General features: G+C 46.1%; 1 protein-coding gene and 1 pseudogene across 1 annotated transcript in view; both read right to left on the reverse strand.

The window, feature by feature from the left end:
• LOC146075384 (N-alpha-acetyltransferase 15, NatA auxiliary subunit-like) overlaps window positions 1-1,457 on the reverse strand; it is a 1,808-nt pseudogene extending 351 nt beyond the window's left edge.
• The window catches only part of ANTXR1 (ANTXR cell adhesion molecule 1), a 198,668-nt gene that overhangs the window by 99,873 nt on the left and 81,420 nt on the right, over window positions 1-17,375 (reverse strand). Inside the window, exons 4-8 of the mRNA XM_083184560.1 lie at window positions 13,093-13,174; window positions 11,264-11,297; window positions 5,661-5,740; window positions 4,289-4,357; window positions 3,483-3,563 (exon numbers count right to left, since the gene is read on the reverse strand). Coding sequence (XP_083040686.1) covers window positions 3,483-3,563; window positions 4,289-4,357; window positions 5,661-5,740; window positions 11,264-11,297; window positions 13,093-13,174 — 346 coding nt within the window. The remainder of the gene's footprint in view (window positions 1-3,482; window positions 3,564-4,288; window positions 4,358-5,660; window positions 5,741-11,263; window positions 11,298-13,092; window positions 13,175-17,375) is intronic.

Raw genomic sequence — 17,375 nt, forward strand, 5'->3', positions numbered from 1 at the left:
TTTGCAGGACTTGTTTCACCAAAAAGCCTGTTCATTTCTGCCTTTAACACTGTTCTAATGGATTCATTTAGTTCTTTGCTCTCAGATACTGCACAAAAGAAATGGACCAAACACTGGTGAAGCCAAGGGTGATTAGGATCTATATTAAACGCCCTCTTCACCGATTGCAACATCAAAAGGAATTTTTCTTACCTAAAGTACATTTCAAAGGCATTCAGATGTGTTTCTATTTTGTTCTTACCAAGTTCTTAAGCGGTGTTAAGAATTTAATTGCTACTTCCAATGGATGGTCAACCTTGGCCAGTTTTTCTGGAATAAATTCTTCCTTGGTGCCACCAATTTCCTCGTCATCATCCTCCTTTTTCTTCTTCTGGTTCCGCTGCTGCTTCTCCTTCTCTGCATTCTTCTTCTCCTCCTCCTCTATACAGCGCTGTTTTTTCTGTTTTTTTCTTGTGTTTCTTCTCCTCCTCTGGCTGCACTTTCTTCTGTGCTCTCCTCTGCTTATTACGGAGCTTTTTCAGCTCTTCGTCAGACATATTGGCAGTGTCTGGTTCATGCTCTTTATTCTCATCCGTTAAAGGGTTGTTGTGGAGCTTCAGATAAATTTCTATAGCAATCCGTGCAGCTTTGAAGTAAAACAGATGTTGTCTCTGCACATCTTCTAGCTTTAACAAGTCCACATATGACCTGAGTGTAATTTTCCTCATACAATAGGTGTGGAAGTCAAACTGATCATCAATGGTCTCCACAAAATGTCTTTCATTTTCATGGCATTTCTTAAGTGCTTCCCCAAACTTGTTCATGGACCTATATGCCTGGGCACACTCAGTCTGGAACCACATGCACTGCTTTTCTTACAGGTTCTCCACTGCCTTTCCTTGTAAACATTGAGCACATTTCTTCTGCCTCCTTAATCATGTTTGCGTTTAACATGTACTTTGCACATTTTGAGTTGATAAATCTATCTGCCATGTCCAGAGCCTGTGCTTCATCCATCCACTGAGCAGCTTATTTGATGTTACCAGCATGCTTGTAAATCTTGGCCTTAACCAGGAAGAGCTCGATCAGAGTTGGTGTGCTGTCAATGGCTGCATTTATATATTCCAGAGCTATAGATGGCTGGCCAATATTGTCATAGTGTAGCGCCAAGTAGTACTGAACCCATAACAAAGTAGTTGGCGGCTCTTTACCATCGTCATTGATGTTAAAAAGCCGGCAACTTTTTAAAGATGTATCATAACCTACAACAAGGTCTTCAATAATCTCCACCTTCTCTTTGTCATGGTACAAAGATCGTAAAGTGTTGAAAACAGGAGGGCATCCTTTGCTAAAATTCATTCTCAGATATTTATCCAGACACACTCTCAGTTTCTCTCCTGTTAAGAAATTTAAAGGCAACCTCCTTGGCACTAAGCCCCTGTCCAACTGTCCTCATAAATCTTCAATCTCTCTTTCATGTTAGCTGCCCATTGTAATAAGCCAATGGGCCAACCATGTAGTGCATATGCACTGAACTATATCATTGATGAATGTCATCGGTTTTCCGCTATGTGCATGTATTCATTGATGACTTGTCAATTGAGCTGCGTGTACTGATGACAACGGGTGGTCGGTAAAAAACCAGCGGGAGTGTGTATCATTTGTAGTGTACACGCTGGGCGATATTTTAAACAATGCTACAATACTGGCATTGATATGGTGTTTTGCAACAGAACACTGTGTACAATTGACTTCCAGTTAATTATGGATATGTGCAGAGATCCTGCTGTGTTTTTTTAATTTTAAATGCACACTTAAAAAGAAAAATCTGGGGTCTCACTTTCTGCTGATTTGTCTCCTTACCTCCTCCCTCCATGTCACCTTAACCCCTCTCGTCCACCATCACCTCTACTCCTCCCCCTTTATGTCACCTCACCCCCTCGCCCCATTACCTCAGCTTGTCACTCCACCCATCATCTCACCCCCATAACCTAAACATCTCTCGCCCCTTCACCTCACCCCTTCATCTCACCCTCTGTCACTTCACCCCCTGTACCCTGTCTGCAGGTGTCATTTTTGAAGTCCGGGAAGTGACACCTATTCTTTACTGTATATAAATATAAAACAGTAAATGTGATTATCCAACATGCAGGATGATATTCTGTAGGTTGCCGAGGTGTACAGTGTGGGGCTTAATGTGTAATGGGCTTTACAGCATGTGATATGTGTAATAGGCATTACAGCGTGTGGTATAATATGTAATGTGCATTACGTTGTGCGGCATAATGTGTAATTGGCATTTACAGCATGTAGCATACTGTGTCATAGGCATTAAAGCGCGTGGTATAATATTTAATGAGTATTATGGTGGGGAGCCGGGGGCCCTGCCTATTGTGTCTGTCCCGGGCCCCACAATTTCTGATGGCAGCCCTGCCTGCAGTCTCCCTAGCTGCGCTGACAGTCCCTCCCTTCTAAGCCCTGGTGGCCATATTTACACAACTTCTCAGTGTATGGTGGGTCAGGTTGTGTCAAGAGCTTCACCCCCTCTGTGTCCTGGGCTAATAAATATGTAGTAATAATGCTACATACCTCCTAATTACTGCGGGGCAGTCCCACTAATTGGAGACTGTCCTGCTGTTCCTCCTGTGGGTGGCAGTGTCCAGCGGGCTGGGGGCAGTTAGGGGAGCTGGAGATCTCAGCTACCCTACCGAGCAGCCGGTGATCGCTGAAGAGATGCCTTGCACATGTTCATAGCATCTCCAGTGCAGGGAGAAAGCTAGGGGCTGCTTAGGGAGCGGTGGGAAAGCTCCTAAAGTGACAAAAACAGGGTTGTGGTGCTAGGCCCCGACCTGTCCTTAGAACACGCTCCTTTCATCTGAGCCACACCCATTTTCAAGTTGGATGCGCCTTCAGCGCGGCAGATTTCAACTTTTATTACGCCAATCTAGGGAGGTATGCTGCTATGTCTTTCTGTGCCCATGTGCTTTTCTATTATAATTTTTCAGCCTGACTGAAAACATGAACTTATTTATATGAAAATATTTCATGACCATTGAACACATTGCAACCACACATAATCGCTGGTTTCAGTTATACAGCTTCTGTTCGTAGGTTGCCCATATACAAACTTGCTCTGGTGGTATGCGGCTCTTCATATTTTTTTTCACCAGCCACTGCAGGACACACCCCTGGGTGGAAATAGATACGCCCATATGTGTCACTAGACACGCCCTTTGGTTGAAATATGACACACCCCTTCAATGGTGCGCGACGCTGCGCTCGGTGCATTTTGCTAGCATTTAAAATCTCCCTCATTTTGCTTTTCAAAAGTAGGCAAGTATGATTTAATTTAGCTATATCTAATAAGAACATGGCATAAAAATTCTAATTTGATGGATTGGGTAAATTGGTGACTTAATTATTTTCTATGTTCACCCTGTTCTTGTAGGAGGATTAACGAGTTACGAAAAAGTTTAATAACATAGAACATTTATGTTACTTACTGAGCCTATGATATCATGAAGAGCCTCAAAGCCTCCATTTACTGGGAAGACGTGATCCTTGCTGTCAGCGATCCGCGCCAGCTGAGTCCCCGGGGAACAAGTAGAAAGAAGAATTGCATTTCAGGAACATTGTACACTGTACAGTATTATATTGCAGGATATCCCTTTCTCCCTCTCTCTCTCTCTCTCTCTCTCTCCACTAATAAGTGGATCCCTACAGGATTTCAAGAATACCCATTTAAGTCATAAAACAAATCTGATTCATTTAATTTATTTTATTATATCATAAAAGCTCTCTAGCAAGTTTCATTAAACGCATCACATTATTTCTGGCTGCCTTTTTTGCTTTTTCAGCCATGACAGACAGAGCTGTTTCTTTTCATCTTCCTGGACATGACATACAGGCAGATTCGACAAAGAGATTTGTAAACACAATTTAAGAATGTTTTATTTTATTGAAGAAGTTGTATAATTTCCTTATTCTCTTGCTACTCTTATTTGCAGCATTGGAACGATGATTAAACTTTGTATAAAAATAGCTTCCCAGTGCACCCCCTCCCCAGCTAGAGGAACTCAGGAGACCCATTGATGGTCATTCCTATTGTTGGGTAGAGATCTGCCCACATTCAACCTTTTTTATAGTAAACACTAAATGGCTGCATTACATGTAGTGCACCAATATAAACCTAATGTGTTCTGGGCACTACAATTACTATCGGTAAATGACCTGCTGTTGGTCGATAACACATGGGATTGGACAAAAAGCCCCACTCACTCGGAGCATATTTACTAGACACACAGCATACCTGGGTCTCATTAAAATCTTTCACTCCCACGCAATAAACTTGGGCTCCCAGCTCACGCGATCTGTTAGCCTAAAACACAAAAAAACACAACAGTTGTACACATTTCAGTGTAACAGTCTTTTCCAGAAGCTCCATACTATTTGGTGGAAGAATTAACAGAGCTTAAGAAAGATAAGGGGGTAAATGTATGAAGCTTGTAGACGTGGTATCTATCCCCATAAAGAACGTTATGTGCAAGGTGATAATGCTCCAGCCAATCAGCTCCTAACTGTCAATGTACATATTGGAGCTGATTGGCTGGTTCATTATCACCCTGTACATAACTTCTTCAAGATTCATCCTATGACCTTAGAAGGGTGCGTGGTGCAGTTTTAAACACTGGAAATAGCACCCGAATTAAGCCAATCTCGCACCATTTACTGGGCTGAATTTGATCAATCAGATTTTAACTGCCATTTTTCAAATAATGCATGGGAAATGCCAGTTAGAAGCTGATTGATTGGTACTTTAACTCTCGCCACTTTATCTCTCTCTGTGCTTTATTAAAACTGCCCCTAATGAGATTTTTTTTTAAATAATTTATACATTTACAGACGTTAAAACAAACGCTTTTTTGATGGACGTTTTGATTTGTCACTGACATATTGGGCAGGGAGATTGTTCGGGCCCCGGTAATATAGAGGACATTGACTAATCACTAATTAGTACATGATTTTTGTCTTTGTTCCACTACAAGCAAACTTTATAAAATAGGTGTCCAGTGACGGTTTTTACCTATGGCCTGCAGGACTGCAGCCCCCAGGTTAAATCCGCCACTGTCTGTGAGACTGCACTGACTCCACTGTGACTGGCAGTGACTTCTTATTGGAAGTCCTACCTGCCAGTCACCCAAGGCAGTCCCATTGGGAGGTGTTCCCTCCCTCCGGGATGCCTCTATGAGCTGCTGCGCAGCAGCCCAAAAAAATGGATTCTGGACATGCACAATACCGAGGATAATACTGCGCATGCGCCCTACCTGGGGTCCCGAATATGCATCTGTGGACTGCTGCAGAAGCAGCCCATAGAGGCTAGGGGCCTGCGCATCTGCAGTACCGAAGAAGCTACTGCGCATGCGCCGGTCCCATTGCATAGGTTGGAACCAGCAGGCAGCAGCCCCGGTGGGGACCAGCAGCAGTGGAGGGGGGGGGGGGGGGGGCAGCATTATGGCAGCCCCCCGCTTCTACAGAGGTAAGAGCCGCTGCTGGTTCTGTCTCAATTAAGTCAAGCTACAGTATAAAAATTACTCAACTAATAATTTTAATTTATGATACTCCAGTGGTCTAAGTTTAATATACACAATCCGGATCTCCCAACATGACCCAGGGGTCTGTACCTCTCGTTCTGCATAATAAAACAGGTCCTCGTGCAGCTCCCCATCCGTCAGGGCAATGATGACACTTGCTGTCCTGTAGCCTGCAGGGGACACATGGGATGTTACTAGGCTGCTTTAGGTGTGGCTCGCAAAATATATTGTCAGTGGCTACATTCAGGAGTATGCTGTCGTTATCGATATCCTCAGATTGCACGACATGTATGAATGACAATGGAGGTAATTTACGACATGCGGGATCGCGCATACAGGGCGCAATTTAGCATGGATCACTAATTAGAGAAAACGCAAATTGCATTGCACTGCGTGGCGACATATTGCTAATGAATATATGATCGCATAGTGAACACATAGCAGTTGCAGTTGGACTGGCAGTAACCCTGCATTTCTGAGTGGAAACCTGGTGCCAAATGCAATAGGATGAGAGTTTCAGAAAGTGAGAGATTTTGGGAGAGTTTTCCCATTTTCTTTAAAGCAGCAATCAACTACGTACATGGCCAAATCAACCTGGTTTTGCAGTGTAATTGATTGCTGCTTTAAAGAAAATGGGAAAACTCTCCCAAAATCTCACACTTTCTGAAACTCTCATCCTATTGCATTTGCCCCTTGGTGTTATTTGGATGCGTTTGAATCAAGTGTAGGTGGTCCCAGGCATTTTAAGGGTGGGTCTCTTCCAGCCTGCAGATTAGTGACAGCCTCAGACTTACTCAGATGGGAAGGTACTCGTCATGTTCCCGGATTTGGCAATGGATCTGGGAATGCACCGTGATTGGCGATACATTCCCAATTTTACAATGAGCGTTAATTCTGCTATTTTTTGCTAACAGTCAATTGCATTTTCTCTGATTAGAAATCCATGCTAAATTAGGCCCATAGTGCCTACACACTTGGCCTGATTCCGACCCGCTCGCTACGGCAGCCACCCACCCTGGCTGCCTATAAAATGCTGGGTGTTCGTCTGATGCTGTTCCCCGAAGACCTCGGCAAGTGTAATGCTCGCTGAAGGCGTTTGAAGGGGGGATGTTTTTTTTTTCCTGCACATGGACATGCGCAGACTCTCCACCATCGGGACGGAGTCCTATTCGGCCCCTTCCGAACAAGTCTGAATCAGGCTGACTATATGATGTGAACGATTTATCATTACGATTCACATCGTAATAATAAATGGCCCATAAAATCGCATAGCATGTACCCAGATTAAGGGTCCATTGCGAACTAAAAACTTGCCTCAAATTGTGGATTTTCAGATGCTCTGCAAAATATTTACCTGCAAACCTGTTAAACTCAAGCCCAAAAAGGTTGTACACCCTCCTGTAGAGCATGCAAGGCGCAGGCCACCGTCTACTTGCATGCCTATTATTAAAGTCTCCTCTCCGGGAGAAAAGCAGCACTTCTAGGGACTAGGACTGATGTAGACGTCATCAAGCCCGTCCCCAGTATGGCAAATCCTGCAAGTTTTCGATGAGGGGGTGGCGCTAAAATTGCATGATTTGCATATTTCGCCCTGCCCCCTCCCCGCGTACAGCCTTGAATTGCGGTAAATTATCGCTGCTGCCGGGGAGATCTGGGGGGCCGGGAGGGGGACCTGATTTTTGGGAGCCTCCCAGCCATCCTGGGAGGGTAGGCAACCCTGGGTTACACACTATAGAAGGAAATAGCAATCCTTCACAACTTAGTAAATTGTTGTGAACTTGTGCCTGGCGTATTGATTTTGTATAGCCAAAGTCATTAGAATAACTGTTAAGGGTTAACAGCTAAAGTGTTGAACAATTGAACGTTTATTACTCCAGACACCTTCTGGCCAGATGCAAGGGCAATGGGGAACCGCGCACACACACCCAAATTACATCCCTTTCACCTATACTCATATACCAAATGCCTATTCCCCAGTAGATAATAATAATAATAATAATAATTTTATATATATAGCACTATTTATCTAATAGGAGTCAAGGCGCTTAACAGATGGAATGAATGTAATACAGTACAGGAACAATGAAGTATAGAAAAGCTTTTCATAAACTAATCTTAAAGGAATTAGGGGAATGCTTGGGTAAACAGGAAAGTTGTGAGTCTGTTTTTGAAGGATTCTAGAGTGGAGGTCTCTCGAACTGTGTGGGGAAGTGAGTACCATTGAGTCGGAGCCGTATGGCTAAAAGCTAGATAAGGGCATGGCCCTCTAACCCCTTTGGCTGTTATTATCCAGTCTGGTTTTATTTCTGTTTTGTTCCCATTATAAATCCCAACAGAATATGATGCCACTATACAAGTAACTGTTAATAAATAAATACAATACTGGCAAAATGCATTCTCCCTGTTTTGCTACATATTTGCCTTTAACTCCCAATCACAAAGGTTACATTTCCTGTTGTAATATCAAAACAAAGTACAATCTGTCAATGAAACTAAAACAATATTTTTTTTTCACCTTGTAGACTACAAATATAAATGTTATTTATAGAGAACATATCTCTTATATATTTAGCCAGATCTGTCACTCAACCCCTGTGGAGAACGTTCCTGTGTAAAACAGTTTCACTTTCATGTGTCTGACGTTCCACCCCCTTGACATCACCTCCCCCCACCCAGCCAGGGCTACAGTACACGCCCACCATCCACCATTACTCCACAGCCACCATCCACCATTACTCCTGCACATCCCTACCCTCTGCCAGGACCCCCGCGACCCCCCCTCCCGTGATTCGCGGGACCCCCGCGAACCCCCCCTCCCACGATTCGCGGGACCCCCGCGACCCCCCTCCCGCGATTCGCGGGACCCCCGCGACCACCCCGGTATCCGGACTATTGTTAGACAGCACTTACATCGACAGCCATTACATCGACACCATTAGTTCGACACCTCAATAGGTCGACATGGTTTTAGGTCGACATACCATTAGGTCGACATGTCATTATGTCGACAGCTCATTAGGTCGACAGCTCATTAGGTCGACAACTCATTAGATCGACATGTTTTTAGGTCGACACTGCCATTAGGTCGACAGTGTCTATGTCGACAGTCAAAAGGTCGACATGGGTTTTTTCACTGTTTATTGAGCCGACATGTGCCGACGTGGCGTGGTGGGAGAATAAAATAGTGTGCCGTGCCCGAAGCATAGCGAGCGGCTGCGGTACACTTCAAACTGTGTCCATGTCGACTGTGTCGACATTTCGGCCAAAAAACAGTGAAAAAACCAATGTCGACCTTTTGACTGTCGCCATAGACACTGTCGACCTAATGGCAGTGTCGACCTAAAAACATGTTGACCTAATGAGCTGTCGACATAATGACATGTCGACCTAATGGTATGTCGACCTAAAACCATGTCGACCTATTGAGCTGTCGAACTAATAGTGTCGATGTAATGGCTGTCGATGTAAGTGCTGTCTAATATCCGTCCCAGACCCGACCACCCCCTCCCGCGATTCGCTGGACCTCCGCGACCACCCCCTCCCGCGAAACGCGGGACCCCCGCGACCCTCCCGCAAATCGCGGGACCCCAGCGACCCCTCCCTCCCGCGAGCCCCCTCCCGCGATTCGCAGGACCCCTGCATCCTCCCCTCCCGCGATTCGCGGGACCCCTGCGACCCCCCCTCCCGGCATTAAAAGGTCCCTCCGCGACCCCCCCTCCCGCGATTCACGGCACCCCCCCCCTTACTATGATTTGCGACCCCCCTCCCGCAATTCGCGCCGCCCCCTCCCGCGATTCACGGAACCCCCCGTAGCGCCCCCCCTCCCGCGATTTGCGGGCCCCTTCGGCACTTCTCGCGATTTGCGACCGCCCCCTAATTCACACATTCGGGGACCCCACCTCCCGCGATTCATGCCCCCCTCACGCAATTCACGGCACCCCCCCCACCCCCCTTCTTGCGATTCGCAACCCCTCACGACCCCCCCTCCCGCGATTCACGAAACCCCCCGTAGCGCCCCCCTCCCGCGATTTGCGGGCCCCCTCGGTACCTCTCGCGATTTGCGACCGCCCCGTAATTCACACATTCGGGGACCCCCCCTCCCACGATTCATGCCCCCCTCACGCAATTCACAGCACCCCCCATACCCCCCTTCCTGCGATTCGGAACCCCCCACAACCCCCCCTCCCACGATTCAAGCCCCCTCCCGCAATTCACGCACCCCCGCACCACCCCCCTGCGCCCACCCTCCCTTGATTCACGCCCCCCTCATGCAATTCACGGCAACCCCCCACACCCCCCCTCCTGCAATTCTCAGCCCCCCCACGACCCCCGCCTCCTGCGATTCATGACCCCTCCCGTGATTCACGGACCCCCGCACCCCCCCCCCTTGACTCACGGCACCCCACGCGCCCCTCCCGCAATTCACGGACCTCCGCAACCCCCCCTCCCGCAATTCATTAACCCCGACAACCCCCCTCCCGCAATTTGCGGACCCCCCTTCCCACAATTCAAGCCCCCCCGCGCCCCCGCCCACGATTTGCGGACCCCCGCCCCCTCCCGCTAACCGCGGATCCCCACACACCACCCCCCCTCCCGCAATTTGCAGACCCCCCAGACCCCCTTCCGGCAATTCCACCCCCCAGCGGACCACCGTGGCCCCCGCTCCCGCATTTCACGTACCCCCGTGACAATGGGGGATCCTGTACCACCACAAGCAGGTACCGCCCCTAGGTGGGAAATCCGGCCCTGGCTGCCGCACTGCAGGTTTCCCCACTGCCCTCTGCACCAGCGCCACAACTTTTATCAATGTCTTGCCCACATACCACTATTATACAGCCTCCTGCTCTCATGCACGCTCACTCCCTCCCAGTGGGAGGAAACGCTCACCCACTGCCGGGAGCTGCATACTGTCCCCCACCCTCCTCCAGTTCTAGGGATGCCCATCGACCATCAATGATTTTCAAATAATCGATGGTTTATGGCCGATGTTGAATACTTTTGCCATCAATGTGGGAGGACACTGCCCTGCCTCCTGTTCTCCTGCCCCGTAACTTCCGCCAGTGGAGACCCGCTCACCCTGTGTTGCCCACATTCCCCTATCATGCTTTACCGCCCAGCCTCCTGCTCTCATGCACCCTAACTCCCACCCAGTCGGAGGAGACACTGACTCCTGTATTTCTGTGCTGCCACGCTGGACCCTCACCCACTGGCAGAAGCTGCACAGTGTCCACCACCCTCTTTAGTCCCCCGTATGCCCACACACCCCTATCACTACCCAGCTTCCTGCTCTCCTGAACCGTAACTTCCACCACTGGGTAATCGCTGACGCTGTGTTGCCCACATACCCCTATCATGCCTCATATCCCAGCCTCCTGCTCTCATGCACCCTAACTCCCACCCAGTAGGAGGAGACACTGACTCAGGGCCACCGTCCGGTACTCCTGTGCTGCCACGCTGGACCCTCACCCACTGCCAGAAGCTGCAATACAGGGCATCTTTCATACAATTCTAACCATATTTCTCACAATACAAATGTTCACAAATTAAGGGGCGTAGCCCCTTACGCCGGTGTGAAGAGCGCCCGTAGGGCGCGATGAATCACCTAGTATAATATAATTGCGGTAACATGGGCCAAACACATGTGGTCCTGGTGGACTTAAAGGATTAAAAAAAAAATCTCCATTATCACACACCTCTGTAATTCTCGTGATAGATTTGTTCACTTGCCTGTATTCATAAGAAAAAAGAGAGACATTGATCATTTCAATTTCATTTATATGCAATGACAGCATGACTCAATAGCCTTTATGCTAAAATATATATATATATTTTTTAGGCCATGCAGCACAGTTACCACATGGATATCATGTATTCCGTTACAACCAGAGCCCTGTATAGATAGAGTTTGCCCAGGTGGTAGAGGGGCTGTGGCTACATTGTCGGGGCCTCTCCAGAGGGGATGTGGCCAGTCACCACATTGGTCTGCTTAACCATTTAGTGCATGATCTGGCCTCTTGATAAATATATATATAGTAAATATTACTAGTGCATGTATGGTAATGTAACAGATTAATAACAGTATTAAATTGTAGTAAATACACCATATTCCTGTGCAGTGTGGTGTAACATATGCATAATGCATTATTCAAATAAACAGTCTGGAACCTGATCCCAGGTGCAGGAGGAGGGCCTCCCAGGCAGTGGGACCCACTAGGGGTTTCCCAGTAACCGTATGGGCCAGTCCAATCCTGCTGTAAATTAGTAGACTGATGTGAAATGATTACATATTCTCTATAGGGTACTATAAATAATATATAAGTGCTTTATTTAGGTGTATATAGGGACAATGTGCAGATTTTTTCACATTTGACTGCTAACCTACCGGTATGTCACATTAGTAATCCCATATATAACTACTGCTGTGTCAGTTATGTGGTGAGGTGACCAGCATGGATTTACTCCGAAGTAGGGTTGGCAGTCGATCATTGATGGTGTTGTCATTGATGGCTACTAACTAATGGTTCTCCACCATCCATGACCGAGAGCAGGGGTGGCCAAACCGGTCCTTGAGATCTACCAACGGACCACATTTCCCAGACTCCCTAGCTGGTGCACAGCTGTAGTCATTACTAACTGTCACATTTCCCAGACTCCCTCGCTGGTGCACAGCTGTTGTCATTACTAACTGTCACATTTCCCAGACTCCCTAGCTGGTGCACAGCTGTAGACATTACTAACTGTCACATTTCCCAGACTCCCTAGCTGGTGCACAGCTGTTGTCATTACTTACTGTCACATTTCCCAGACTCCTTAGCTTGTGCACAGCTGTAGTCATTGCTAACTGTCACATTTCCCAGACTCCCTAGCTGGTGCACAGCTGTAGTCATTACTAACTGTCACATTTCCCAGACTCTCTAGCTGGTGCACAGCTGTAGTCATTACTAACTGTCACATTTCCCAGACTCCCTAGCTGGTGCACAGCTGTAGTCATTACCAACTGTCAAAATTTCAAACATGCTGCCTTCATTCCTACTAGAGCTCTACAGGTAGCCTGATAAACATGAACTGTTGGTAGATCTTGAGGACAGGTTTGGCCACCCTTGACTCAGAGCCAACAATTGGCTCTGAGTCAAGGGTGGCCAAACCTGTAGACATGGTATTGGTGGTACAAGTTTGTTATCTCATTTGTTTGGCAAAACGGCATGTTCCAGTGCCAATGGGCGGAGCCACAGGGAAGTACAATCTGTGTGGCTACGGAGCATGGGCTCTTTTCTGAGCCTGCATTTATGATCATGGTTATAGGATTTCCCTGGGACTGGGTTATAGTGCTAATTGCCAGTGGGCACCACATGGGATGACTAGTGGAGACATACTGTCCAGCATTCTTCAATCCATTTGGAATCATGAACGAAAATGACATTACAGCATGTTTCATGGAAGCAGCTACAAAGTACAAAGGAAGAGGTGTACTCAAAGATTTCCATTAGAACAGGGTCTGGGAACAGTTACTGCTATGTCTTACCCTCTCAATTCCTTCATGCATGTAGGTGTCTCCTCCTGGGAGAACTTTCTCTAGTTCATCGAGGCCTAATTTGATTTGGTCTCTGTATACAAACAGCAAGTGAGAACAGCGCGTTAGGCAAACATTGTGTACAGCTAACAGCACAAATAAAGCCAGCCTGTCTACACTACACCCCCAGTAGACGTGTGCTACTGCTAGGGAACCTGCAGTATTTCTGCGACTCTTTCAAATAGGGCATGCACACGGTTCAATTTTGTTTAATTTAATTTTATTTGACTTTGCTTATATAAGCAAAATCGAATCATAAACGAACGCATTCGATTTTAATTCGATCCCAATGCGCGGTTCCGCGGCATCGAAATCGAATATAATAATAGACTGTGCAGGCAAGACTACATAGTACAAATCTGCATGCAGGATAAATCTAGTAAGATCGCCATCCAGGGCCAGTGTTCTCACCGGGAGAACTAAACTATGGCCCTTATTCTGATTGATGCGTACTTTTCCGCATACTTTCGGATCGCGTCTTTACGGCGTCTGCGCATGCGTGGAGACCGCAACGCGCATGTGCCACGCATTGACTCCGTACCTGTTCGTGCAAATCCCGTACAAAACTGTGCACCGCAATCAGTCTGGAAATATGGGCGTATTATGGGCGTCATGCGGAATGACACATGGGCGTAGTTTCAAAGTGGGCAAAACTGGGAGGAAACATGGGCGGACACGGGGGAGTACACTTATGTTGGGGGGCGTGCATTCGGATAGCACTCCGAATGCACGCAAACAAAACCGATAGAAATGTGCGGTGTCCATAAGCAAGTATTGCTTTGCGGAAACCACTCGGTCCTGCGGTAGTCGAACGGAACGCCTAATGACTACAAGCATTAACACCTGAACCCAATACAATCAACTCCTTTACTCATTACTCACTAATGGCACGCTTGTCAGTGCTTTAATTGAAACCATTGCACTTCAATTGCTGTAAGGGTTAATGTGTGCAATGCATGTGTTAGGCATGGTTGTAAGGATATATTGGCATGTAATTGATTCCAATTCCAAATAAACCTTTTTTTAGGAGGATAGGTAATTGAATAAGTGGGTCATGTGATGTATTGCAGAATATACATAATAGTGGGTAGTTTTGCGTAAATACACCGCTTCCGTGAGGATGCACCGCTTGCCATCCATTCGGATGCGGTATCACCGTGCATACTCTGTAATACCGTGCAGAATCTGAGTATTTCCCCCGCACACGCATGGTTTGTATGTCGTCCGTAAACACGCCCTGTTCTTAAAGAGTGAGTCCGTCCGAATGCGGAGGACACGTGGGCGTTTCTACGGACGATGGCCGCACGCGGCCGCACTGACTGGCGTGCGGACCGCACCGTAAGAATTCGGGAATATCCGCACCGATCAGAATAAGGGCCTATGTTATAAGCGATCTGACTAGATATGTCCAGATTGCTTAGAAATGAAGCACAAATGGCTGTGTATGTAAGGTCCATGGTGGCTCAGATGCGCAGTCCTGCACATTACTAAATTTAGTAATCGCCCGTGTTCTCTCTATTGAGAATACGGGCAGTGACAGATCGCTCAGCACACATCGTTGGTGCAGTGAAATCATTTACACTGCAAATCCAGGGTGATTTTGCCATGTAAATAATTGCCGCTTTAAAAAAATGGGAAAACTCTTCCAAAATCTCTCACTTTCTGATTATCACACACGTTTGGCCCCGTGGCTTAGTACATAGACAATTTTACAAGTTATAACAAAAACCAGACACTAAAGAAGAAAGAAATAAAGAAGTTGGGGCCACAGGACTAGGAGGGCTACCCGTTGCCCTAGGGCTTTTTGTTGTTTATGAATCCCTGAATTTTTAAGTGGATAATCATCTCTTGGAACCAAATTCCTCTTCATCATCCAAACTAAGCCACTGGTTCCAAAATTATGTCTGAATCCTAAACAGAGGCAGAACTCTGGGATGCAATGGAGTTATCTGCCGCTGGGCTCCTGCTCCTAAGGGGGCTCCTCTCCTCCCCTGTAAGTTTAAATCAGTTATTTAAAAGCCAACGATATTTCTTTCTGAGTTTGCTTTTGAGTTCTGAATATATATGTATTCTCTATCTATCTAAATTTCTGAACAGAAATATATACAGTATTTTATATAAGGTTTATATAGGGTTGGTTGGTTGTGTGTGTGTAGGGGGGGGGGGGGGGGACCAATATATAGCTTGCCTTCAGGCAACTGGAACAAATTTACGCCACTGATCCTAAATGTACATTCTGTTTATCCTGAATCTCAATTCTTATTTTAGTTGCTTTGCAGTGTTTATGGATAACTGTAGTACATAGATATTTATGCAACTTCTCTTTATTAGAGTGCCAAGTATGGTGTTACTGTTAACTGCTATATCAAATCTGTGTATCCCAGAATTGTGGAAACAGGAATCTGGAAAGCATTTTCAAAACTCTTCACTTGTCTCAGATTTAGAAATTCTCAAAATCTAACCCTAAACTGTCAGTGTTTATGCTAAAGCCCTCAGACCCTCAGCTGACACCGGCTTCCTGCTGTAATGTGGTATGTGGTGATACATTAAAGCCAAAGAAATCCATTTTCAGTTTGCTTGGCTGTGTGACAATTACATTACATAGGATACAAGCATACATACGGTTTTCACATAATAGGACTCCTTTATGAATCATTGTGTATGATAAATGGCGGTCCAGCCAGGGGCATTAAAAGTCTGGGCCCGACCCTCTCTGCTGGCAGCTGTGCAGTGCAGGACTATAGAGAGCTCAGACTCTAATACCCATGTGTACACAGCGGTGGGATTCTCAACGGGTATGGGTAAATATAAAAAAAATGGATGCAGCGTGTGCACCATGGGCCACTGAGACTCCGAGGCCTGTGTGCACAGTACCCTTTATAAAATAAGCCACTGGGTCCATCCAAATAGCTTCTAAAAGTCATGTAATACAAGATGAATGAAATAGTCCCAAGGCGCAAAGCCTGAATCCTGCTGCCTCACAAAGGAAACTGAGGATCACCAAAGTCCTCCAGTCGGGGATATGTTGCAAAAGAGACCAAATGTGAAAAGGGCGCTGGATTCCTGTTTCTCCACTCAGAGTACCCTCAGAAGTAGTCCGTGGGAGTTATGTGGGCAAGAAAGAAGAAAGCAAAAAGACCTATATCATTAGGAAGTCAAATTGCTATATTGTTAATGTGATGGGGAAACGTATACAGTGAATAGGTTCCTAGGTAGATTGCTCTTACCGTTACTCACTCGAAAGTGATATGTGTACCAATATATAAAGGTAACTTTAGTTGGGTCACCTCCGTGTAGATATATGCCAGAAAGCCAAAAAAAAAGAGATGCGTACCGTACTCACATGTACGTACGTAGTGTTACTCCTATAAAGGTATCTTTATGGTCCAATTTGTGATGGGCCAGACACTTTAGATATTTTCTTCCTGTCCGCCAGAGAGCCCCAGAATGCAGCACCTCAATTACAAGGCGTCTGCTCGGCAACGTTCAAAGGTAAAGGACGAGACTTCCTGACGTGAGATGGTAGAACAGTAACCAGGGAATTTATGACACATCCCTATGCAATGAATGGGAACCTATAAATCAGCATAGAGCGTGGCCAGTCTGGGGCAGCACAATTCATTATACGCAACAAGTTTTATTATTCATCGATAATAGACCCCAACTCTGGATATCAAAGACTCACAGTTAACCTTGAGTGTTAATTTGCTGACATAACGTAGTCGGGTATATTTACTAACATGGTGTAAAGATAAAAATGTATAGCCTAGAATAACTAATTACCAATAAGCTACAACAGATCAAGTTACATAGTTACATAGTAGGTTACATAGTAGGTAAGGCTAAAAAAAGACTTGCGTCCATCTAGTTCAACCTGGTATAGATATCCATTGCTGATTTGGTAGGTTCTGGTATTTTACAGACAAATTATATTTCTTATTTGTACCCATGGATGTTTTTCTCCAGTAAATGTTTGTCCAACTTTGCCTTGAACGCATTTAATGAGCCAGCCGTTACCACCTCTCTGGGAAGAGAGTTCCAGAGTTTGACTGTTCTGACCGTAAAGAAATTCTTTCTACTAGCTGAATGAAATCTTTTTTCTTCTAATCTATACTCATGCCCTCGCGTCCTAGATTCCTTTCGGTACTTATGAGTTATCCGGGCGCCCGATTTCTAAATCGGGTCGGATCGGGCACATCGCATCGCATCGCATGCGACCATCGGATGCGATGCGA

This window comes from Crinia signifera, chromosome 4 (assembly GCF_055691185.1).
Source record: "Crinia signifera chromosome 4, ASM5569118v1, whole genome shotgun sequence".
Taxonomy (NCBI): domain Eukaryota; kingdom Metazoa; phylum Chordata; class Amphibia; order Anura; family Myobatrachidae; genus Crinia; species Crinia signifera.